Consider the following 25,934-nt stretch of genomic DNA (forward strand, 5'->3'; position numbering starts at 1 on the left):
TTGCAGGGGGAGACCAACATCGGCCGAGTGTCTCCAGAACCCGTGGCTGCGCGCCCATCGGGCTCCGCACAAAGTCCGACCCTCCAAAGTGTGCTTCTCCACTGACAAGCTCAGAGCTTTCCTCAAGCAGAAAGAGGAGAAACGAGATCAGGTGTGCACAAAACATCAGGGGCCATTCTTCCAGTGAGGTAAAAAAACAAACAAACACAAAACCTCTTCATCGTTGTAAACAAAAAATACATTACTGCAATTGTATCTTTTCTGGTGTGACTTTTCTTCTGTTAAACAAAAAAAAGTTAGTTTCATAAAATGAAATATCCTGACTTTGAACGCGTCTTAATGAGTCTCAGTTTGTGAAATCTTTTTGATTTGGTTTTGATGGAATCATATCAGGGATTAGCTAGGACTGCACATTGATGCATGAATTGAAAGATTTTAATTGCTCTCAAAGTGATTTGTTGCCTTTATCTGTTAAAATGTCAAACAGACGCACGTTTGGTCTTACATGTAACATCTTTTTTTTGTGTGTTTTAAGAAAACAAGAGAAAATTTCAGAAATATATTCCAGACTATATTACTCATAAGTTTGCAACGAATAAATAGAAAAATGCGTGTTTTATGAATGACCTCCTGTCTTGAAGTGAATGGAAAAAATATAATAAATGACACTAGAAGTGCTTTGTTAATGTCCCCAATCTCTTTATTTATCCACATTTCTGTATAAATATGTGATATTGAACATCAGTGGAAATCTACAAAATACAAAGTCTTCTCTGTGAAGAAAATTTTCAGTTATTTAATATTAGTGTTGAGCAAAAGTATGCATAAATACAGTACGTAGTGCTGGGTTTCTATGCAGTTTATGAAAGTATGATTTCTCCATCCAGCCGTCCATCCATCCGTTTATCCATACATACATCTCATTTCTTACTAGCTGGATTTTTGCAAGATAGATATTTCAAAGGCTGACTACAGTGAAAATATCTCCCATCAATTAATTGTGAACATTCATGCTTCAAATAGGCTAAAAAGCACTGAGAAATTATACTCTGAACCCTAAATTTGCTATAACAAATAAGTGCCAAAGGTGTTTAATAGAGGCCAGAAGAAAGTTTCAAATTATACAGTTTTAAGATATTCATACATACATTTTACCAGATTTTCTTTAGCTAACTACAAAACAAATTCTTGCTCAGCAATGAAAACATTTCAACCCAAACGTTTGCATTTCTTTACCTGCATGGAAACAGCACAGGCGCAGAGAAATGTAAAGAGAAATAAAAAAAACATATTTTCTGCTCTTTTCTTTAGTCGTGTTCATTCTCTGGGAGAGTTATTCTGATCAGAGTCAAAAGCAGCAAAGCAAGTGGGTAATTGATTTTGGTTCATTTAGCCTCCTGGACCTTCTTGATTTCCTGTGAGGAGAGAAATAATAAAATACTGCAACTTGTGCATTAAACACAAATCGATAAAAGCCACTGTTCCAGGGTTTACATACTTCATTGAGGATTTCTTTCAGCTCCTTGTAGGCCTTCTCTAAGTCATCATTGATGATAACTATGTCAAACACTCCAGGCTCTTTACCTAAAAATAATTTCATCTTGTTTAGCCTTTTGTATTTTTACTAATAGGTGTTTTATTAGGATTGTGAAGAAACTTACTAAGCTCCATATCGATGCGTGCAGCCTCCAGACGTTTCTGTAAACTCTCCTCCGTCTCTGTCTGCCTGTCTCTCAGGCGTTTTTCCTAAAACAGAACATGACATCACCTTTATCATTAAAAACTCCTTCACAAGCCACTTAAAACTGTACTTATTTTGTTCCAGCTCTACACCAGCTTAATTAAGAGTAGACAAAATTTTGGCGTACAGGCATATATGAGTTGCATTACCAGGATCTCCATGGATGGAGGTTGGATGGAGATGTAGATGGGGTCCAGATCAGTCTCTTTAATCCGCTTCACCCCCTGGATATCCACATCGAGGATGCAGATCAGATTCTTAGCTCGTACATCTTCCACAGCAGCTTTACTGAAAGCCAACATGACAGCAGAGAGATGTAGAACAACTGAGACCAAACAGGGAGTATCTGGTTGTGTTTAAGCAGGTTTTGGATGCATTTATGCAGTTTTGCTCTTTACAAAGCCAATGACCAGGGTAAAAGGATCGCTGCATTGATCCAAGTTGCTCAGACTCAGTGAGTGAATGTTATCTTCAGAATAAGGAGAGATTAAAGGTGACTCATAAGATGCTAAGCTGCTGTGGTGCTCTTTTTAACTTATAGGTTCAAATTCCATCTGCCACTTAGGAAATGTGAACCTGTCTGCTATTAATAAATATTCCTTAATTTTTCTTTTTATAACGCCTACTTCTTGTATCTATGAGTTTTTTTCTTTGGTAAGTATCCTTAAATTTATAATACAAGTTTCCTGTGCTTGAATTTCATTATTAAAGGTGCTAAGATTTGAACTGTCGCTCTATTTTTACTCACATATTAGAGGGTCTAAGCATTGGAGTAGTCCTTTTTTGATAATGAATCCCACCTAAACTTGTTTTGGATTAATGCCCTCCTTGTGTTATTAAGGAACACCTGGAGCTGGATGAGTGAAGCTCAAATCCCACCCTTTGAGATTTAGCTGATTAACCACCAAACCTGTGTTGGTCAAACAGGGCCAGCAGACAGCAAATCTTTGTATTAACCAGAATTGTTGTCACACATTTACTTGATTTTTACAGAAAAAAATTGTGATTATTTACTTCAAATCATTTTACAGATGTCCTTGAGATGCTACAATAACATTAATATCCTTAATGTTATTGTAACACTTCTTTTCCTCCAGGACTGCCCTGGATTTAATTCCATCTATGTCTACTATTGCTCCCCACAGCATGATGCTGCCACCACCATTGTAAATTAGTTGCACTGGCTTCACTTTAGGGGTATCAAAGTAAACCAGGCTGAATATAAATGTTCCAAAAATATACATAAAAATACACATGCATCAATCATATGCATTTCTCCATGAAAAACATTTGATATTGACATTTCATAATGTGCCAAAAGTTTTTGTAAACATAATGACATATGTTACCTTGTTCCATACATGTTGCCAGAAAACTCAGCATTCTCAATAAACTCTCCGTTGTCGATGCCTTCCTGCATGGCCTCTCTAGTTGTGAAGTGGTAGTCTGCAAGATGCATCATCAGTTATAATGCTAGATCTGACAGAAAACATTCTGCTTTTAGAAAATAATAGATATAATGCACAACAATCATAGTAGAAAGCAACATGGATTACAGGCAATTAATAAAAATCAGGTTCAAATTAAATTTAATCAATTGAAGCTAAGTTTACAAATGTTTTACTTGTTACTATTTTGTTGCTGTAAATCCGTATCTAAACATTGTTCAGTATGAGCCAAATATCAACATAAAAAAACACTAATGATGTTCCTTTTTATTCCCATCAATAAAAATGTTAAAAGTTATAGAACAGCGTTATGTCCATACCAGATCCAATGATCTAAAAATCCTTCAAGTGTCAAAACCTCTCGGTAACTAAAACCACAAAGTTTCAGAAGCAAGCAAACACATTTCTACCTCTACCACTAAACTCCACATAACATGACAACTAATGCATTTGGAACTGAATACGATCCAAAGAAAAATGACAAGTGAGCTGGAAACAGTAAATATCATTAAAATTGGGGGATGATTTAAAAAAAAAAAAAAAGATCATTTTTAACCCAAAGTTGGCTAAATTACAGCTTAAGGAATTTAAGAATAGTCATACATTTAAAATCAGAAAAGGAAAATAAAGAGTAAGATATATTTTTTATTTGAAAACCATGATTTAGTGACGCTAGTGGTCGGATGTAAATGGTTAGCGCTCACTTCGCTACAGTGGAGGGTGGAACAGTTTTATGGGATGTTGGACATGGGAATCACTAAAGAGGCATCACAGGGGGCTATTTTCAAAAGCTTTTTACTCCAAAGTGCAAACTGTCTTATCTTGATTCCCGTTCTTTATTACAGTTTGTATAATCATGACTGATTCCCTTATAAATCCAATGACAGCATGCCAGGGTGATGAAAGTAACCCCCATCCCTCTATCTTAACAAGCTGTGATGAGGAATCACAGTGATAAAGATCACCTTTATCTTTGTGTTCTGATTCGTTTGGACACGAAAATGAGGTTTCAGAGGAAAAGACGTCTGCTACAGGCAGTAAAGTAGCCCCCAGAAGCATGGGGAGCTTGTTCAGCCCTATGGAGAGAACAAAAAAGGCACAGAAAGAGGTTTATCCCTTTAAATGAAGGGGATTACACAAGGTGACAAAAACTATTTGTGCAGTTCACTTGGGAGTAAGAAGTGTCGTAGTGCAGTTGTAGCAAGGGGAGGGAAGGGAAATCCACTTTTATGACAACCGTCTAGGTTCAAATTCAACTCCATGTCTGCCCTGAGTTGTCACTGTGTGTTAGCAAAGTGATGCTAACACAGCGTTAAAATGCTAAAACATCAAACATGTGCCGACTAGGCATGGGCCGGATGTAGGTATCAAGGTACACTTCAGTTTTAGAACACATGGCTTACAGTCTTTTCATTAAGAGTTTTGTCCTGCTTCATGAAAGATAGAACATCTGATCCTTCCTCCACATATGTTGTTGCATACTGCTGGTCAGCTGGCTGAATAACAGCAACTTTTCCGTTGCTGACAAGAAAGACAAATTCTGCTTTTTTATTACATTCTACAAAGGATTCTAAGGTTTCGTTTCTTTTCAAGTAAGTAAACTGGTTTATCCCTGGGTTCAGTTTCCACATGCCCAACGGTGCCTCAATGAAACGAGTAGAAACATCCTGGTACTGTTCACTATCATACGGTTCAGGATGAAGTTGATTTCTGTGCCCCAAATAAGATTGGTTTTGGTGCAAAAAGAGCATATTAATATGTGCCTCAATAGCAACAGACCTTCTAAAGAGGCTGGTTGCTGTATTACATGTAGCACTCTGGGTGTTACATGTAATACAGCATGTGTGTCTTAGCTGTGCAGGTGAGTGCACCCCTTCCCACTAAACCTAATCAGCATGTAAAGCAGAGTACTTAAACTGTGAGATTGCGGTTCAGACACAGGTCTGGATTTTTTAGGTGTGAGAACCTTATGGGTTTGATCTCACCGGACATCTCCTGTGTAATCTACCAGGTTACTCCATTGCAGGGATCAGAAAGGAGTGTGTATTTACTCATTTGAGAAGGAGGGTGACTGTTTAGTTACGTTTTTTAGCAAAGAACATATTTTAAGTTGCTAAAATCCGTTTTTTTCTGTTTGGTTTTGGTGCTCTCTCATTTTGCTTTCAAGGAGGAATTTTGGTTGACTGCATTGATTTTACTTCTATCTCAGGGTTAAAGTTTTTTTTAACTAGTTGTAAATAATCAGTTATGTGGTTATTTATGTAATCTATTTTTTGCCACATCTTGTTTTTGACCGTTTCATTTATCCCAAAACATAATTTTATTCACTCTGAAGATAGTATGACTCTCTATCTTGTTTTTCGTTCATTTTTATAGTTTCCCTACAGAGCCTTACCCTAAGTCTAATAAGTATATGCTTAACCCTAGACCTAACCTAAACTCAATTCACACCTTAGTGCTAAATCTAACTCCTAAACTGCACTTCTTCTTATGGGGCCCAGACTTTTGACCCCATAACGAGTAGTAGATCCTCACAACATAAGAATTTGTAGAGAACAATTGGCCTTTACAAGATGAGAAATGCTAAAATATTTGCACACAGCTTCCTCCTTCTCCTAGAGATCCATCTGCAGACGTAACAAGCTGGTAAGAGTTTGATTTTCCATACTAAAAAGAAACCAACTTTGAAAGGTCACTCAAAAAAGAAGCAATTATTCTGAAGATAACATAATGACAGATTACTGTCATCTAATGCACTCAATGACCTTAATATTTGGAGAGAAGCCCTGTGATCCGATGAATCTACTGTTACATTTTGGACAGGTCACCCTTGGAAAAAAGACATTTTATCTCAAGTGATTCTTGTAAAATAATGGTTGAAAGTCTGAGAACATCATCCCAAATGTGAGGTATCACTTGTTATGAGATATTCTGATGTAGGACAGATTGGTCCACTCAATATCTCGGGTATAAAATAGACTTCCTGTAATAATGAAGAGTTACAAATCGGTTAAAGGACAACAAAGTCTTTGTTTTGGAGTGGTCAACACAAGGCTCTGATAAATTTGTGGGAAGAGCTGAAAAGTTGTGTGTGAGCAAAGCAAACCTGACTCAGTTACACCAGCTCTGTCAGAGGGAATGGGACAAAATCCCAGCAAACTATGGTGAGAAGCTTGTGCAAAGAGACCCAAAATGTTTGAAGCAAGCCATGTAGTTTGAAAGCCAATTCTACTAAATGACTTCTGAATCTAATGAAAGTTCAGCAAAACTGCAAGAAAATCTCATTATTTTTACCAAATCACTTTGGTAATCCTCACTGACCTGAAACAGGAGTGGTTTAGTCTGGTTTAATCTCAGACAGCGAGAAGAATCAAGGTTGTTCCTTTTTATACAGCGCATAAAAATATCTGATTTCTACCGTGATTTTTTTAAAAAAGTTTTTTTCATCTCAAGGGGAATTGAAGTTGCTTTTTATTTCTTTAAATGAAAGGGAATTTTATCATGTCACACATTTATGTTTTCAACTTTGGTCTAAATACAATTAATGAAACCCTGTTCTTTTTTTATTTTTATTACTGAGGGTTATTAGATGATGGGAATCCCATACCGGCCCATGGCTTGTGCAGACTCTACAAAAAATGTCACCTATAAAAGCCTTCTTGCAGCCAGAGCCTCCATACCTTTGCCATCTTCTTCCCCTGGTCGAGGATTCCTTGTTGTGTCTGAGAAAAGCATGGCATCATTAAAAAGCACTTACAGATCATCAACCAGATGCTGCAAAATCCTCAGCTTAATAACAGAATCTGTTGAATTAGACAGTCGGCATTGTTTCCTCCTTCGGTTACTCTCATGTTATGGAATCTAATCACTAATTGGCACACAGACATACGTGACACGCTGAATCCAAACACTCCCTCGTGATCCTTCATCAGCCTCTTCAGCAGGGTGCTCTTCCCTGCCCCAGAGGGACCACTCAGCACCACGGGCCTCGGTCCTGACATTGTTCCTGAAACAAACACCGAATGCTCAGGATTGTCGGTACCACAACAAAAAGAGTGTGTGGACTGTAGTGTAAATTTCTAATTAAAAAAAGTAATAGAAAGCCACGATTTTGAGTTGTGTAAGCCATTTCTCCTCGGCGTTGAAGCTCAGCAGCTATCCTGTTAGCCGTCCTAAAGTGCACTGAGGTTAATCCTTTGATCCACTGCGCTGTCAGGTGGAGCATTTCACACAGAGGGTTAAAAACAAGCTGCTGCTCTGATAATATGCGGATTTCAATCCCTGCTAGCAACCGCTGTGCATAAAGAAATTTCTCTTTAATTAAACAATTACTCTATGTCCTAATAGCTGGCCTGTAAGACAGCCAGAGCCTCTGAGGGTAGTAACATCAGGAGTGGCTGTTAATGAAGTCATGATGGGTCAGTCAGCAGGATTAATTAGATCTGGGACAGGTGGCCTATTTACCTGCTGCCACAAAGAGAGGACGATGTACCAGGGACACCAAAACAATTAACATACTAATGTAATGACACAGGAGTCTCTGCCTAAGAACATAATAATATTCTATTATCTCTAAGAGGCCTCAATAACCTTTAGTTGTTACTGTTATTTACTTGCTTAATGTTTATTTCTGATGGTAATATAGTGATATCTACTGCGGTTTATCGGTTATTTTAGTAGATCTATCTCTATAGTCTTACAGAACAACAGACCATAAATTAAAGACAATTAACAAGCTGGTGAAGAACTTCAACAGGAAGCCGTTGCTTTCAACATACTGTAAAATGAAGATTTACTCATGTTATTTTCAGTGACACATCAAATACATTTATTTAAATTAACCCCAAAAACAATTGTAATTTATCAGTCAATAAATACTCAACAATAACCAGTACTGGTTATCAATCACAGATACAGCTGTGATTCTGTATCTGTATGGTGCTGCATTACTATATATTCTTCTGTCCCTTTACCCCCATATTTTAGTTTGACTTTAGATTTAAGGAGTTTGGTAAAACGTCCATCTTACCTTTTCTCGCTGCGCCTGAATCGTCTGTTCTGCAGAGACGCTCAGCAACAGGCGATTCTTAAGCCTGGCGTCTTAATGGACTGAGTGCAATCCCAGTGTGTGTGTTTGTGTCACACTGGAGCAGCTGTCAGTCTGAATTACCACCATCTCCATTTAGCTCAATGACCAATCACATGTGAGTCCTCTTTGCATAAGATAGGCTAATCTTCAGGAACAAATTATTATTCATTCAGTTATGCTTTTGTTGGTGAAGCATCAAAATGTTTTCTGGATTGTGGCTTCAAACTCAAACCAAAGGGTTATTTTGCAGACATGCTTTGGGATTTTGCTAATGCAGATGATGGCTGACGGTAAAGGGAAGCACAGGTGTTATTGGCAGAGCGTCTTGCTAAACTGGTTAGACAGTTTAACTTCCTATGTCACATTAGAACCACAAAACTTAATATGTTTTCTTGCGATTTTACATGATGGACCAACACAAAGTCGTGCATAATTCTAACGTGTAAGGAAAATGATAAATTGTTTTTGAAACTTTATTCAAATGAAAAATTGCTAGTTTTGCCATATATATTTATATTCAGCCTCCCAGAGTCAACATTTATTATAATCACCCTGCAGTTGCAGCTCTACTAACTTTTCACTTCTAAAGACTCAACCTGCCTGTTTTTCTTTGCAAGGTAGTTCAGACTTAGACTTGATGGATGGTGTTTGGAAACACCATTTTTTCCAAGAATTGCCACGGATTATAAATTGGATTTAGGTCTGTACTTTGACTGGGCCATTCTTAGACATGAATGTGTTTCTATTGAAACCATTCTATTGTAGCTTTGGTTGCATGTTCAGAGTCAGTATCCACTGAAATTTTAACCTGCACTTCAGTCCCTCATCATTTCCTACAGGTTTCTATCTGCTCTAGCCAGTTTTCTTGTCACTTATGGAAAAGAAAATGTCCCTGCATTACAGTGTTACTACCACCTGACCTGTGATAATGAGCAGCTTGGGATATTATTTCACCTGACCTAACCCTAAACCTGCTTTGACTTTTGTTCCTTTGTCCTTGCAATGGTTTTGTGTACATCCGCAAAATGTAGACATGAACTAATACATTTTGGCTTGGATTTATGTATTTCCTCTTAGATTCAACAGAAAATGAGCTGCACATTTACATAGCAATCAAGTTGAGAACTTTTTGGAGGCTTAAGCTGGTAACATGGGTCTAGTTTGGAGACTTGAAGTCAGATGTTTCTCATCCCACATTTCCTTAATGGTATTTTTTCAAATGTTAAGTTGTGAAAATCTTTGGCTGTTTACTCACTGGGCTCAAAAGTTTAGGTGTTAGGCCACGGTTGGTCTCACAGGCTCAAAATAGCAAAGGTTTAATGTTCCTCACCTCCATATGAGCTGCATTAGGCTCTATCTGGCTAATCCTGCTCGACTCACTTCTTAAAGGGCAACCGCACCACATGCGGTTATCCTTACAGTGGGAGGCTGACGAATATCGGAATATCTGCCTTTCAAATTATTTATATACACAGAAAAACAAGTGTTCGACGCATTTTAATGTAGTAATGTTGATAAAAAGTACATTTAATAAAGCAATTGAAAGAAAAGTGTTGGTAAAGACAAAATGTGACTAATTGAGATGAAATTACAGGGAGCATTTGAAACCTAAAATAGTACAAACAACAAATATAAAAGGAACTAAACAAAGACGTTAGTCTGTACAGTAAATACAACCAGGCTGTTGTGCTAGTCAACATCATATACACACAGCACTCAATACATACATACACAAAACTATGTACATGTGCTTTCAGTTCATTTGAGTTCAACATTTTCCCCTTAAAACAGACAAAAGATTTTAAAAAAAGATAAATTATTATTTTCCCAAAGCATTTGTAATGCCTGAGCTCTCAGCTGATGTTTCATTCTGCAGCACAAAAGTCGACCTGGGAGCAGGTCAGAGGACATTAGAGGATGTTAGTAGTTCATTTAAAAACAGGAGCATGTGAAGATGAAGGCGGACATTCGGGGCAGACCAGCTGCCCCAACATCGCCACCTCTGATTGGCTGAAACTGAGATATTTCCCTCTTCTCTTCCCGCAAGCTACAGATAGACCCGCCTCAGGTCTCCAGGGGACGTGATGGTGTTGCACTGAGGACACAACTTCTTTGCTCCCTGAAACAGAAAGACGTCTTCAGTCCACAAATGTCTCTAGAGTTAATTTTTCTGTTTGTGTGAGTGGACATAATCGGAGGATTTACCAGCGTCCGCAGCCAGCACTCCTCACAGTGGACATGCCAGCACTGGATGGAAGTGAGCGGTGTTGTGTACGTGTCCTGCAGGCAAACAGAAACACACAGCTGTAGTTTGAAAAGCTGCCACTAGATGTCCTTAGGAAATTAAGAAAAGAGAGCACCATGAAGAAACAGGAGACGAGATGTTATTGGAACAAATCGTTGTTGTTAAGACTAGCATCATTTAATTTTGAAATATTCATAGTAGCTCAGAATTTTAAATCTTTTAGAAAAGGGGAAATTATTTTATTATCTAGAAGAAGAAAAGAAAATTAGACAAAATATGTTTTTTTCTGCGAAGAGATGTGTTTTTATTTTTAAATGGTATGTGGTTTCAGAGCCTAAGTATTGTTAGTTTTTGTTGTTTTACTCAAACAGTGCATGAAAATGACATAAACTATGAGGTGGAATGTTAGGTAATTCAGTCAAGGCAAATTCCTCAAAGTTTTAAATATTTCTGTTAAAAATCTACAGTTTTTCATGAAAAGAAAGCCTTATAAATCTAAACCAGTAGATGATACTTGCATATATGATTAAACAAAGAGCAATATTTATATTCCAGTGAAACACCATGACTAATAATGTAGATTTATAGCCCTAAACACAGGTCCCTGCAGGGATTTCAGCAGTTTTGGAGTTGCTGCTCTCTTTCCTTCCTGCATTTCTGCTCTGTTGGTTTAATTTGCCATCATACTCACCATGCAGATGAGGCATTTAAATCTGTCTCCTTTAGACAGCTGTTTCTCCAAATCTCGGATCCGAGCTTTAAGAGCGTCCAGGGTTGTTGGCGTGGAGTCCTCTGAAAGCCTGGAGGCACACACACACACACACACACACTCAGAGCTGAGCGCGCTCAGTAACAGCATGACAGAGCGAAAGGTGCGTGAGTTACGCTGACACTGGAGAGTCATTTATAAAATTGAAGACAGATTAAATTATTCGCTGGCCAACATGGACACTGAGCATGAAATTTAGCAGCAATCACATTGCCGGCATTGGCTGTCTCATTTATCATAGGAAGGAGACAGGGCTTGTGGAGGTGCGGGAGGAGGGTTGTCCTCACACAAACAGACACACAATTACAGGATAGACTGTATGTGCAAACAGACTGTACAGGCGGGACACAATGCATTAAGTGTGATGAAACATGTGTACATGCTTGCATGGTCTGCTAGGACCTTGATGGATGAGATCATCACATTGATACAGTGTTGTATATCATGCTGAGGGGGCAGCCAGTCTGATCTGATGGAGAACCGAGCCGCCAAAATATGGTTTGCAGAAAGCCACGGTCACACCTGCTCAGCTCTAATTGGCTCCTTCACACCTGAAAATGTTTCACTCTGTCCGTTCACCCTGTGCATGCTGGGAAATAGGACAGCACCACCACCATCAGCTCCGTGGTGAGCATTAAACTCATGTTTCTCTGTCATCACTTTGACATAAATCAAGCAACTTCCTGAGTGCTGCACAACTAAAGAGCAGTAAGTTTTAAATATTCTAGGTGAAAGTTGATGACATGCTGAAAAGCCTGACTTACGGCTCTATCTCTGAATTCCTGCAGGTTCTGGGAAGACCTACTACGGTAGTGTCCTGCTTATCTCCACTACTTGTAGAAGGACTCCCTGACAGAAAGAAATAAACAGATAAATGATTACGTAAACACTTTGAAACATTTAAAACAGGTAATGATGGCATTTCAGAAGAAAATCTTTGAAAAAAAAATCTAGTACATTATTTCCACTTGGTGTAACTCACCATCGTTTGACCATTTTGGAAAGTCGAGCTTCAGTCTGGAATCAGGCAACATGCTGCTGCTGAGACACAACCAGAGCCCATGTTAAAAAGCCAAGCAGCTTTGCAAATAAATTCACAATAATTAGGGAGCAGAGATAGTCTTTTTTTATCTGTCTGACTGTTTAATGTGAATTGGACATCATCAGTTACATACTTTGCTGCCGACTCTTTGGAGCTTTCTGCTGAGCAGGGGATTACATCCGTCTCACTGTATCTGCAGCCGCAGTCAGGAAAAACACACATCCAACTACAAGCAGCATATTTAGAGAACAAGTATAAATACTGTCATCAAGAAATAATTCCCAAGACTTAAGACTTTAGCCCTTAGGCACTTTGTAAAATTTTTAATAATCATTTTTATTTTGTTTTTGATTTAATCTGTCCATATACAGTATATATATATAACACATACAAAATGCCAGAGGAGGGGATTATATTTCTAATGCTACCTTAAGACAGTTAGGTAAAAAAAAGAAAGACAAATTAAAAAAGAAACCTCACTACGCAATGTTGATGTATGACAGTTTAATAGCACATTTAGGTATGTATATATTTTTTCCACAAAATTATTTAAAAGGCAGTTAATTTTAGAAATTTATGAGGTTTAACTTCACAAAGACTAAATGATTGTCTTTTATGTGTTAATAAATACATTTTATTTGTTATTTATTTATCATTTTATGTATTATAATTTAAAGAACCCTGTGTCTTCAGGAGTTCTGCAGATCTTAGTGTTGATTTTTTTTCATTATATTTTTTCACTATAGATGTGGCTGGGTATACTGGTGAAAGGCAGTGATCATCTGTTTATCTGTGGTCAATTAATTTTGTTTTTTAAGATTTCTTAAATTGCACTTTTTCTTTTAAAATTTTTTAGAATTTGTACGTGAGGCATATTCTCTTGATAGTTAAAAATGTAAAAAAAAAAAAAAAAAGAAACAAAATAGATAGAAAATATATTTTGAACAATTTATGAAGGAACATCATGCATCCAAATGTTGAGACACAGACATCCAACAGACACTCTGTGTGTTTACGTTTAAATTCCAAATTTCCTCACATCTGTCCAGCACTGGTTGGCAGAAACCAGAAGTTGACAACAAAATCAGCACCGAGAAAAAGGGATTATTGAATGCGTTTTTGCAAATCTTCTAGATGCAACATGCAAGAGAGAAATTATAAAAAATAAATAAAAACAGCACGAGTAGAAGGATATTTGTGTGTGGTTGGACATTGAGAATGTTCATGGGTTTCAGAAATGTAATCTGTAATTTCACTGTGTCGCAGCAGATCTATGATGGTTAACGTACCCAAGTTAAAGGAGTGCAGTTTGCTTCTGTTTATAGGGGGAAAAAATCTAATGAGACCCAGCTAATGGCATCAAGTTGTGGACTTCACAGCAATCTTTCTTTTCTTCAGTTCACTGCCTACTCAGACATGTAATTGAATGTTTTTAATATATTTGCATTCAGGGTAAAAGGATACTGCGCTCTGCCGTACTCTAGAGTATCGTCTCCATCGACGTCCAGGTCAGCGTCGCTGTCCCGACACTCCCTAGAAGTCGTGCTCACTAGTGTCACACCTGCTGAAAGCATTTTGAATATTTACCAAAACAAAGCTGTTTCTCTGCTGTATGAGGTGATGTATTTCTTATTTCACAGTTAAAGAGGAAAGGTCATGTCTCGCAGCAAGCCGTGACCTCTCAGCTTTCCTCCCTGCTAAAAGAAACTGTTACTTTTAAGCGAGCCTCCAGGGAATGTTTCCCCACCGTAATCTGGACTGAAAAGTTCAGTGGTTCTTCCACTGTCACTCAGTCACATCATTCACTCTCCACTGAATAAGATCCCACACACACACACGCCCACGCATCTATGCAAACACAGGTCCTTGCTTACCTTTAAATCCTATCGCTGTCATCTGTGTCCTTCTCCTCTCGTTCCACTCGTCCTCCACCGGCACCGGGTCCCCTGAAGCCTCCTGTAGCAAGCACAAGCACCAGGCTTCACCATCTGCATGAGTACGCCTGTATGTCGCCCCACAGCCAGCAGCTGCTTATCGGCATCTGTGCTTTTATAGCTGGTGGTGTTTTCACATGGATACGCAGCGGACTGACAGCGATCCTGATGCCATGTGAACAAAGCAACTCAACAGTGTCTCTGCATTTGGACTCCTGACATTCTCTCAACCTGAGATCAGCAGGCTACACCATACTAATCTGAGATCAGAGAAAAATGTCAGGGAAATAAATGCTTTCATCTGTGTTTTGTGCCGAGTTGAGAAAAAAAAAAAAGAAATTACCTGTCCTTCCTCCGGTTTTCTCCTCTTCAGCTTCCCAATCCTGACTGGAAACAGACAGAAGGTAGAAAAACCAGATTGTTATGAATTTAGAAATATACTCCTCACCAACATACTAAATTTGTAAATCACTATAATACCAGTAACTTTGTCATTATTTTTTAAAGTAATGTAAAAGGTTCCATTTTTTAAAGATTTCAGAGTTTTTTTAAAGCTTTTCATCAAGGGTGCCAAAACTGGAAACTTTATCTTCTACTGAGATGTTTCTTCTGAATTTTCACCAAAGATCTTAAGTTTGTTATTTATTAATTTATCATCTGGTATGATCTGACCAGAAAATAGATGCTACATTAAACTGTTGATTTTTATATCAAAATACTCCCAAAAAGCCTTTTTCTAGGAAAAAAAGGCTTTTTGGGAGGCTCTTCTTTCAGAAGAAAGAAATATGTTACAAGGTTGATTGTAACATGATCTCTCACTGCAGTAATGGCATTAACAACATGAACATTTAACAAACATGTGGAATATGATGGAGTTTAAACTTTCATTTGACTTGTCTACGGAACGATGCAGAACGCAACTTTCAAAATATTTAAAAATGATTTTTCCTTAATGACAGTGAATCAGATGAGCTGCATAATGTATCCAGTTGTGACATCAGGGCCCTTTTCTGTCATTTCAGCGAACACTGTCCCCCGCTGAAAATATTAAAGTTAACACAGCAGAACACCAACAGCACCTCCTCTCCCTCACACGCTCCTGAGCGCATGAGGGGGCATTAAGTTTAAGAGCCCTCTAATGTGAGCTGGATGACACCGGGCCAAAGTCGGATGGGGATCCGGGGCACAGCCGTGACCCGAGTGCTGCCATCCCAGTGCACATAATGAGGGTTAAAGAGATGGTCATAGATGAGGAAGAGCTCATCAAACAAAGAGAGAGCGAGGCTGATTAATCAGCGGAGGGGCACCTCCTCCCTGCTCCTTCCTTTTCGCCTCTCTGACGTGTGTTTAGAAGCTCATTATGCCGTCCGTTTATAAAGCCCAGTAAAGGCTAACAGACCTCGACAGCAGCAGCACACTGAGTGTGAGGAGTCAGCCAGGAGCCGGAGCATCTCCATGGACGATAATAACAAGTATGCTGTGAGTTAGAGTCAGAACGCTGCATCTGGTCTCATCGCCGCATCAGGCCTGAGATGATGTCTGGTTACAAATGCTTCCACAAACAAAAGCGATGTTTTACCAAAACATTTATGGAGGTTACTCCATCGCTGAATCCTATTTCAGAACCTTTCCGCTTGTTTCTAGCACTTAACCTCATGTTTCTCAGTGTTAGGGCGTCTCAATTGTTTCTGTGGAGTTGAATGAGGTCTAATTGAAAAGACCTTTTTGAGTGTTTCAGCAACACACTTGCTAATGTAAATATTTAAACACATTTCAATGGCACTGGAAGCACTCTAATGTCTAGTTTTAGTGTTTTGATATGTGTAGTCCTGCTGATAATTTATTTTAAATAGTATGGAAAATAGCAAACATAGAATATTTATCAATTTAAAAGATTTAACCATCAAAATAACCACTAGAAGTTTAGTTGTAAATGTTGGTGCTTTTTTGTGTGATTTTTCAGTTTAATTTTTCAAAGAGCAAAAAAAAAGTTTTAATTACTCTACTAGTGAAGTAATTTTCTGTTTGAAATATTGTATCATAAGAAAAGCAAGAGAAAAACTATTGTTAGAATGTTTTTCAGAATAATCATTAATAATTTTAAAATTGAAGATTAGAATATAAAAAATACCATTTTGATTATATACAGTATCATAAAATACTAATTTGTTTTCTTTTTTGGCAATACATTTTTGAATATCTAAATATTTCAACACACTGAAGTATATTTCTTTTTAAGAATAAATATATCCCTGTTCTTCCTCTCTAGAATAATACAATTACTGACATCTGTTCAGATGACACACACAGTTGCCATAAAATCGGGACGGCTCCCCTATTTGTAAAGGCAGAGATGCAAACATGTTTGACTCAAAGACTTTGACTTTTTCCTGTAGTCTGACAAATTTATATTCTCCATTAATTCTTATTTTGATTTTAAACTTGCAAATTAAAAATGGATGTTAGGAATAATTAATCAATTTTATTCCTGCTTTGCCTTCTTCAGTCCAGCTCTTATGCCACAGTCTGATTTAGAGGTAGAAGCCACTTCATCTCAGTGGGATCTGTCCAGTCTGATAGCCACTGAAGGGGGATAAAAGCATGAGATTCTGCCTCTTTTTCTGTTGCTAGAATATATAAAAACCGTATCCAAGTGACTGTGTTTTGCTTATAAATCCTTAAAATGAACCCAACTTGTTTTCATCAGGCGATCAAATTCAGGAGCTCCCTGAGTATTTAGTCTTATGTGGTCAGGGTTAGCTTTATTTTTCTCACAAGTTTGTCCCTCATTTTATGACATAAAATGGCACCCATAACACACACAAACCACAGGCATTTAAGTTGTGTATATTTACTTAGTAGAAATCATTAGTTTTCTGAGCTTCTTGAAGAGTGTCCGATTCCTCCATAATGGAGGAGAAGGGTAAGGGTTTAGAAAACCTCCAGGACTCAGCTTCAGTTGATCGCAGTATCACTTTATTGCACTAAAATCACCTTATTATCATGTAGTCACTTCTAATGTGACTACATGCTGATAATTTAATACTGCAAGTAGGCCACTTTTTGAAATGGAAAGTCAGAAAGATGTGTGTTGATCTGCATAAATTAGGAAATGGCTTCATCAACAGTCAAAGCAACCATTAAAAAGCTTTAAACAACTGGAACTGTAAAAAAAACAAAAAGAAACAAAACAAACATGGACAGTAAGTTGATATTTCTTTTGCGCACAGTAAGAGAATGGTTAGGGAGAGAAAACAAAATCTCCGAAACCCACCATGAGAGAACGGCAGCATCATTTCAGACTCATTTTTAAAGCATCACTGAGCAAAACCAACCATTTGTAAGAGTTGTATAAGGATCACAAGAAAGAAAAATCCCACCAGCAGCTACTTATCCTCCCCCAGCTTCACTCTGTAGATCATCGCAGTAGAGATTAATGCAGCAGCTCTTTATTCATGACATTTACAGCTGCAAGTCCATAAAAGCCGCTGTCATTTCAGGGGACACTTAACATCAGCTGAAGGTGTTTTTAATGATCTGGGATCCCATCGTTGATTATTACTGAGCAATAAAGCCCTAGTTATCTCAGGTAGAGTTCACTCTTTAAAAAAGTTATCTTTGATCGCTATGTGTTCATAAAGGGTCAATTAAATTTTGTACGCTGATCATTTATGAACCTCATACAAAGGTTGCTAAAAAAAGTTGTTCCGGTATTCAAAATTAAAGCAAAATTATACTGAAATTGTTTTTTTTCTAAATGCCGACTTTGTGCGGATCTTTTACAGGAGATATAAGCAAACTGAGTGGTCAATAAACTTATATGAACAACAATTGATCTATGGTTTCATGTGAAAAAACAAAAAAAACAATTTATTTTCACATTAAATCAGGTTGAAGAATATTTTCTAATAATTTTTTCTCTTAAAATTCTTATTAGCTAAAATTATTATCCAGACTGTCCATATTTACCAGACAGTAATCTTTGGAAACATTTAGAAATATAATTTGATGGAACATGGTATTTGGCCTGTGTAAAAACATACTTCATGTCACATCCAGGACTCTACACGCAGACGTGAGGGTTGGGGAGGGAGAAAGAAGAAGTGCTACTCTGTATTTCTTACCAGCTTGTGTGCAGTCTAGGTGGGCTCCTGCGCTGTGTGGGCGCAATGGGGCGGATTTGACGTAGCACCTGCACCAGCAGAGGTCGTCGACTGTTAACATATCAAGAGGTCAAAGTTGGAAAGGTTAATAGCTCCTCTGCTCGTGTGGGCGCTAGGCCAGCGGAGATTGTGTGGGAAAAAAGGGGAGATATCTGCACGGGGAGTGAGGGAGGGCTTTAAAAAACTAACACATGACTGAGCGACCGTGTGTGAACAAAGGCAACTCTGATTACTTAAGTCTATAAATTAGAAGCTACTTAACACGGCAGACTTTAAACACTGGACTATGTTGCACACAAAGTGACCCTACGGAGCAGAGAAGCAACATTTAGACCACTTTGCATCAACTTACCATTTAGTCTTGTGTGTCTGTTGGCTCGCACTCTGAGAAACGTCTGCAGCAAACAAGATAAAGTGATTAAGGTCATCATAACAACTTTAACTGTATTTTATTTATTTATTTATTTATTTACAATATATGTGAGAATGTAGATTTTAGTGTCTGCAGAATATTAAAAATCATAAAAAGATTTGCAAAGAAATACTTCAGAGTATTTCTTTAGATTTTTTGTTTTTCATAATCTTTATTTTACTTACATTTATTGACAATTCAAATCAAACCACTGTTTCAATTTATTAATTTATGATGTCATTTTCTAAAAGCATCTATAAAGTCTCCCCAAAGCAAAATATGTTGGTATCACCTGAAAGTATTTCTAATTTCAGTTCCTGTGAGACTTTGCAAATGCCGTTTATCCATAGTATGAACAGTTGTGGATTGTAGAAATTGCTCTGCGGGGTGTTCTTAAATTAAAATTAGTCAGAAATGTACAGAAGCTCTCAGACGTGCCAAAATGCTTATGTGATGTGCAAAATATTATCATTTAATTTTAAAACAATTTAAACATTTAATTTGAACCCTTACCCTGTACAATTCAACAGACAAACAAAGAATAATGGGAAAAAGTAAAAAATAAAATAAAGCTGTGGTAAATGATTGAAAATTTCGGGAAAGAACTAGATAATAAAATATACAACAAATTTACATCTTCAGAGAAAATGGTCCAGAAAATATTTACACATCTACAGGAAGCCAATAAATAAAACAAATCCTAACAACTTGACATGCATTGTGTTGCTTTTCCAAGTGGTACCTGGTATCGGTCTGAGTGCGGTTCCTCAGATGGCCGAGACGGTGAAGTGGGAGATCCTCCTTCACGCTTGATGTGTAGAGAGAGCGTTAGAGACTGAAATATGAGAGAAGAAATTAAATACAGTTTATAACAACTCAAGCGGAATGAGAGAAAACTGCTGCAACAAGCTGCTGTCACACTTATAATAGCATATTTCACAACATGTTTTTGTGTTAATACGAAGGTGAAGAAATTAAGCTGAATTTGTTACACATCACATGAGTACATTTTATTTTGTTTATGACACGCCTCTTTTTTCCCCCATACTGATCGCCTGACCATCTGGGGCTGAAAGTTTAATTCTCTATCCTCAGTCAATGCCCCAAGCGGTCAAATAATTATTAGCTGAAATCTGAAACTAAATGCAGCGCCTTGTCAAGTCAGCCATTTTCAGAATTTGACATGCAAAGCTTTAAGAATATCTGTGTAGCCTTTGTGACTTTTAGTAAGGCTGCAGAACATTTATGGTAAGTATTGCATCTCTGAGCTGTAACTCTCGTGTTGCAAAATTTTTCAACACATCTAAAAACATCTGTGGTAAGGTGGTTTAGCTGGGGTCAAAATACAATGGCAGCTGGAAATTGGAGTACTATTAAGTTAAAGCTGCATATCTTCGAGCCACATTCAGACACTTGGCAAATACACAACAGTGTGATGAGTTAGTTAGGTTTAATGAAGGGATCACATGTCTACTGACCTTCGATGTTCTTATGAGTTGGTCGTGCTGCAGTGTAGCGGGGCTACAGAAGAGGCACAAAAAAAACAAAAGCTTTTATTTTGCCATACAATTAGAAAGATGTCTCATATGTGCACAGCTTCTAATAAAATACACAAACACCACATGGATTATTTTAACACCAGCGCTTTTACAAACTCTTGCATTTACATTTGTGTTCAGGTCTGTGTAAGAACTCATTTCAATCCTTCACACTTCATGTCTGCCAACCTATACTGTTCCCTTACTCTCATACACTGTTGCTCTTTCTCTGTCTCACACACACACACACGCCCGCACACGCCGAGATCCGGAGTGTCCCTGTGGGCAAAGTTCAATTTGAAACCATTACTGTCCATGGAGCGGTCGTTAAGCAGATTTGGAGCGTAATGTCTTTATTGGAGGAATCATTCTTCTGGTTAAAGCAGCAGGTAATGCATGCGTCTAAATTTGAATTTTACACGGCAAGAGCCTCTGTGTGTTACTGTGTGTGTAGAGGCTCAAATCAGCCATTAGAAGGACATTATCATTATAGCCCGCTGTACGAGTTGTCGCCCAGAGGCCCAGGGAGGCTGTGATATGAAATATGTGAGGAACAATGAGGCAGCTTGTAAACACTACACACAGGTGACAAAGAAGATGAGAGATACCAGCAGGGCAGAATAAAGGAGGAGAGGCCTTTAGATACAAAACGTGTCAACATGAGTTATCTCATGGGAGCTGAACAGAGCGGAGACACAGTGATGCAAAACAGACAGAAAAACCATAAACTGATAAATAGACAAAGTGAAAGCTTGGAGGGAAATATAGAAGAGTTAGGAGGTGGAGGTACAGATGTGACCAGCAGGAAGGTCAGCATGCATGATGACAAAGCCTTTCATTTCATATTCAAGAAAATAATTACTATAAGTTATTATTAAATTGCGTTACAGTTTGTTTGTAGTTTAATTAAAATAAAAGTGCTGCACCTGATCTGTAGCTGGGCGAGTTTGGATAATTCCTGCTCCATGTGATCTTGCAGCTCTCCTGGTCGCAGTACGGCCTGGCAGACTGGACACACTGGGGCCTTAGTGTCGTACAGACCCTTCAACTTACCTGAGGAGACCAAGGGAAGACAAAGCAGAGACATTTACTATCAGGAAGAAACGAATTAGCATTGCAAAACTATATTTTCATTTTCCTCCCACTTATTGAGTTTATATGATACAAAAAATGGCAGTGAAGTGACATTAGTGGAAATGTTTTTGTTTTATGATTACAATTGTTGTTCAGGATTCCCTTGTCTTTTATTATTTATGAAACTTTGAATAAGTAGGATGGTCTAGAAATTATGACCTATTTATGAAATATTTAATGTTTGAGCATTTGTTTTTGTTTCATAAGATCTTGATTGTGTGATTTAGAAAGACAATACATCACGAAACTGTGATGTGTTATGGAAAAGAGCAAAATGGTTTAAAATTGGCCTACATGTCAAATGTTAGAAATGCTCAATCAAATGTGTTTCAATAATGGTTTTAGTTCAAAAATTTATTATGTCAACTGCAACATTTATCTGAAATTTAAGTGAAAAATAGCGTCACTGGGTTTATATATAAATTTATTGACAAAGTTTAGTGTAAAAATCTTTAATTTAATGAAATGTAATTGGATGTTTTGTAGTTTCTCATCATATTAGGGTTTTGCTCATTTTGTATCCAAACAAATATAAATGGAAAACAAGGGATGAAGATTTTACTCAGTTTATTTTTAACTGCTTAAAAAACTAAAATAAATAAAACTTACAAATTGAATATCTTATTCTGAAAACAGAGTCAAATAAATTATTTTTGCTGGATATAGCTCCTTTTAAAAGTATTGATGCCTGTAGAACTTTTTGCTTTTTGCCATCACAACTTTTAATGTAAAGAAAATGCAAAAATTCTTATTATTATTTTAATACATTGTGTCACCCTGCAACCAGAAACATCTGCTGGTTTTTATTAGGATTTCATGTGATCAACACAAATGGCTACATAATTGATAAGTAAAAGGAAAATAATCTGATGTTTATTATAAAAAAAAATTGGAAAGTGCTCTGTGGATCTGTACTCAGAACCTTTACTCTGATTCCTCTAAATAAAAATCAGTGCAGAGCCATCCCAGCAATAAAAGTTGTACTTGCAACGTGACAAAACATGAAAAAGTTCAAGGAGTATGAATATGTTTACAAGCCTCTGTAAATGAGGAAGAAATATTTAATCAATATGGATGTACATTTCACTAAATTACTTTAGTGTCCACTGTTATTTGCTTAGTTAACGCCATTCGTAGCTGAAACCAGAACAAAGTGTGCTTAGCAGACCTTTAGTCAGTTTAAATGAAGGAAAAATCAAGCTGAACAGACACAAACACACCGCCACGGCCCCCTGCTGTCAGCGTGTTGACATTATAGGCTGTCAGTAGGAACATTACCCTGGAGGGCCGCTCGGCCCATTGGGCCTTACTGATGGATTACTGCCATAAGCAGGCAGCCAGGAGCCTCAAGAGCTCTACTATATCAAGATTTTACCTAGTAGATGAGGTGATTTACTCCTGAAAGCCATCAATCATCAGGAGAGAGCCAGTAGGCATGATGCACCTAATTTCCTATCTTCACAAGTTATGAAAAAGTGACAGATTTATTTAGGCAATCAAAGTTTAACTCATTGATTCAGATCAATGAAATAACTTAGCATCCAAACACCGGAAGGAAAATAAAAACAGTTTCACCTGCCTCAATCTCAAACAGACCAGCGAAACTTCAGACTATCTGCTGTAAAGACTGACATAAGTTGAGCTATGAGGCCCCATAATGAGGAGCCAAATAGGAGCAAATGGCCTGTAAATAAAACATGGGATGGAAAATAGAAATTGGAGTCAGGTGTCCTTGAGAGTGTGACATGTTTTCTGCCCATCACCACCACCCTGTCTCCCAATCCTCCCTCGCCTTTTTTGCATCCCCTCCTGGAAGCCCAAATGACTTTTCCCGACACGCATTGAACGTTCCTGGGCTTTCTGCGCTCTGCCGCCCGGAACACGCAGGCATCAGTAAACAATGAAATCTGTGTGGTGAAATTGAATTTATAACCACATTACCTGCAGAGATAACGTCTCTAAATGGCGCCGCGATAAGAGCAATGGGATTTGATTTTGAGGTGTTTTATTGGTGCCCTTTTTGGATAAGCCTCCCCCTCTTTTTCTCTGTTTACAGCCTTCCCCCCTGATGCACCATCCATCCGTCACCTCTGGTCCTCACAGACATCTGCTTTAATGGTGTGGGGTGCCAGAGTGTTTGTGGTTTGGATGCAGAGATGAAGGCGTGTTTGTGTGTGTACATACTTTCCCTACTAGACGCTTGTAAGCACTAGTTGTTGGTTCATGAGTACCTTTTCACACGTCTCCACCCCTTCGCTGCCCTCAGCCCTTGCCCACATAAAACCTGTCAGTATTAGTCAACCTCAGCCCCTCTTCAGCCTGGGGGGTCTGAGACACACAACAGGGGCTGTAAAACCTGCCTGCAGGGCTTGTTAACCATTCCCTCACTACGGCAACTGGCTCGGATGGATTGGCCCGCTCTTTCTGGGATGTGCTGAGTTTGACTGGCCCATCTCCAAATGGATTCACTGTCTCCATGTCTGATTCACTTCTTTCTCTCTTTGTGTCTCGCCAGTTCAAGACCTTGTTTCCTGACTGTCTAGGATTTTTGTCCAGTTGCCGTTTTCTCCCACAGCCCTCATGGGAGAGGGCCTTTTCTCTGTTTCTATGAAGCTTTTGCACCAGCAATGTAAAATGTTTTGACAGAAGTTCTCTAATGTGAGTAACTCTGTCGTCCACTAATTGACAAATACAGATAAGAAGAAATACATTCACATCATTGATACAGATGTGCAGACGTTCTAAAAATAAGGTAATCATTATTGTAGCAGAATCGTCTAACAAATAAACAGGACTTTAACTTTAGTATATTTATTGAGTTTGTAAAGGATCAGAAATAAGTCTAATCTTTCATTTTTTTGAAACTACAGATGGCAAAACTGCTGGTAACCCTGGAGTTGATACTTTATACAATCCTCTTTTGCAAATAGGGAAGCAACTTTTCTTTCATGATAAGAAAATAGGAGATGTTCCCATTTTTCTTTGCTAATCTCTTGAACTCTCTTGTCTATGATGCATGATTTTATCAGATTTTGTTTTGGGCAACAAGATGGCTGTAAAAAAAAAAAGGATGATTATATGACCAGACAAAAGTTCTATATTGAATAAATGTTATGTTATGTCTTGAGTCATTATCCTAGTGAAAGACTCAATGAGATACTCAAGGGGAGAGGACGACTGATTATTATTATTTTTTAATCACTGTTTTTCTGCAGCTTTTAAAACAGAAATATGCCCACAGCATGACAGATCCTCCACCATACTAAACAGTAGATCTGGAAAATATTTCCAAATACTCTTGTCAGAGAGCTGAGTGTTGTCATATCAAATGGGAGAAACATAAAATTATCACATCTGTTAAGAAGAGGTGCGTCCATTCTGTAATTCATAGTGTACAATACATAGTGTTCTGCTGCATCAGAACCAGGACGGTTGCTTTTCAGTGTTTTCACCATCTGCTTTAATTCATTTATTTTTCATATTGAAGACTGATTGATCATTTGAATATTGATTCCCTGGTTTAAAATGTATGTTACAGACTAGTTACAGAAACAATTAGCAAACACCTGGTAGAAGTGAGAATCTGCTTCTCAGTCCAATGCTCCTAAAGATGATTGTAAACAGCTTAATGGAGGAGCATTGTGTGATGCTGTGTCAGAAAGGGTAGGAATGTCTTAAAGAGAAAGAGGCTAATTTCAATGTGTCATTGATATATACAGCATTTTTATAGAAACTAAAGGTGACATAGTTTCTTGATTGTGCTATTAAATAACTCCACATGCCTGAAAAATACATAATAATCCCATTTTAACTAAAAATACTTTATAAAATATTTCACTTTCAGATTATGCAGTTGCAATGAAGGATTATTTTAAGGCTTTTTATGCCAACAATATTGTCTACTGCTGTATGTGCCAATATTATATGCTCACCTGCAAAATATACAGCCTACTAATTAAACACTTTAATTCACTGTGAGTATAAATTCCTTTGGCCACAACACGGGTATGCCTTTGGATCATATCCAGAGCATCATGAGATTACAAAGTTTATCTGGTGGAATGAAAAGACCTGTTGTCCTCTTCTTTTTCCCCTCATGTGATTGATGGTCAGGACCTGATTTCTCTTGTTCTGCATCCACCCTAGAACAGACAGACGAGAATCCTGCTGACAAATCCTCTGAGCATCGAGTCCCCCCGAGGCCATGGGTAATGGCCGATGCCAGCACCCATATGACGGCTGCCAGTTCTGCTGATGCAGATGGAGTGGAGATGCCTAACATGACCTTTAGTGAATGCCACATCACATCAGGCCTGGATGTCACCCACTGACATTATGCCGGGGCATGAAAAGGCTGTTCAGGAGGGGGAGACGTGGTGACGAACGTACCCCGGGTGACAAACCTGTGGACGTGGTGTA

General features: G+C 38.0%; 3 protein-coding genes across 20 annotated transcripts in view; 1 reads left to right on the top strand and 2 right to left on the bottom strand.

Moving 5' to 3' along the window:
* Positions 1-680, top strand: part of obscna (obscurin, cytoskeletal calmodulin and titin-interacting RhoGEF a) — a 49,227-nt gene extending 48,547 nt beyond the window's left edge. For 12 of the 13 annotated variants that reach the window (XM_028028563.1, XM_028028566.1, XM_028028565.1 and 9 more), the window contains one exon: positions 7-677. In XM_028028563.1, the coding sequence (XP_027884364.1) occupies positions 7-187 (181 nt within the window). In that variant the 3' untranslated portion in view covers positions 188-677. Of the gene's footprint in view, positions 1-6 lie in introns of all 13 variants that reach the window. The other variant, XM_028028576.1, reaches the window with a different exon arrangement.
* guk1b (guanylate kinase 1b) lies at positions 282-8,303 on the bottom strand. Of its 4 annotated transcripts, XM_028028585.1 has the most exons (9): positions 8,219-8,303; positions 7,079-7,195; positions 6,870-6,911; positions 4,155-4,265; positions 3,091-3,187; positions 1,891-2,029; positions 1,662-1,746; positions 1,499-1,584; positions 282-1,415 (listed from the first exon to the last, which is right to left on the bottom strand). In XM_028028585.1, exons 2-9 carry the CDS (start codon positions 7,188-7,190, stop codon positions 1,386-1,388), a joined length of 702 nt encoding a protein of 233 aa, XP_027884386.1. In that variant the 5' UTR covers positions 7,191-7,195; positions 8,219-8,303; the 3' UTR covers positions 282-1,385. The 4 variants fall into 4 exon arrangements, with proteins under 4 accessions (XP_027884386.1, XP_027884387.1, XP_027884384.1 ...); XM_028028586.1 differs by lacking the exon at positions 4,155-4,265; XM_028028583.1 differs by having other exon boundaries at positions 282-1,584.
* A 1,456-nt stretch (positions 8,304-9,759) lies between these two features.
* rnf220b (ring finger protein 220b) overlaps positions 9,760-25,934 on the bottom strand; it is a 35,325-nt gene continuing 19,150 nt past the window's right edge. Inside the window, exons 3-16 of one of the 3 annotated variants that reach the window (XM_028026817.1) lie at positions 21,308-21,434; positions 20,322-20,364; positions 19,586-19,678; positions 18,784-18,826; positions 18,393-18,482; positions 14,612-14,655; positions 14,209-14,290; positions 13,799-13,895; positions 12,468-12,527; positions 12,275-12,330; positions 12,057-12,141; positions 11,215-11,323; positions 10,484-10,558; positions 9,760-10,397 (exon numbers count right to left, since the gene is read on the bottom strand). In XM_028026817.1, the coding sequence (XP_027882618.1) occupies positions 10,326-10,397; positions 10,484-10,558; positions 11,215-11,323; positions 12,057-12,141; positions 12,275-12,330; positions 12,468-12,527; positions 13,799-13,895; positions 14,209-14,290; positions 14,612-14,655; positions 18,393-18,482; positions 18,784-18,826; positions 19,586-19,678; positions 20,322-20,364; positions 21,308-21,434 (1,076 nt within the window). In that variant the 3' untranslated portion in view covers positions 9,760-10,325. Of the gene's footprint in view, positions 10,398-10,483; positions 10,559-11,214; positions 11,324-12,056; positions 12,142-12,274; positions 12,334-12,467; positions 12,528-13,798; positions 13,896-14,208; positions 14,291-14,611; positions 14,656-18,392; positions 18,483-18,783; positions 18,827-19,585; positions 19,679-20,321; positions 20,365-21,307; positions 21,435-25,934 lie in introns of all 3 variants that reach the window. The other 2 variants (XM_028026816.1, XM_028026818.1) reach the window with 2 other exon arrangements.

The sequence above is a fragment of the Xiphophorus couchianus genome, chromosome 9, assembly GCF_001444195.1.
Source record: "Xiphophorus couchianus chromosome 9, X_couchianus-1.0, whole genome shotgun sequence".
Lineage (NCBI taxonomy): Eukaryota > Metazoa > Chordata > Actinopteri > Cyprinodontiformes > Poeciliidae > Xiphophorus > Xiphophorus couchianus.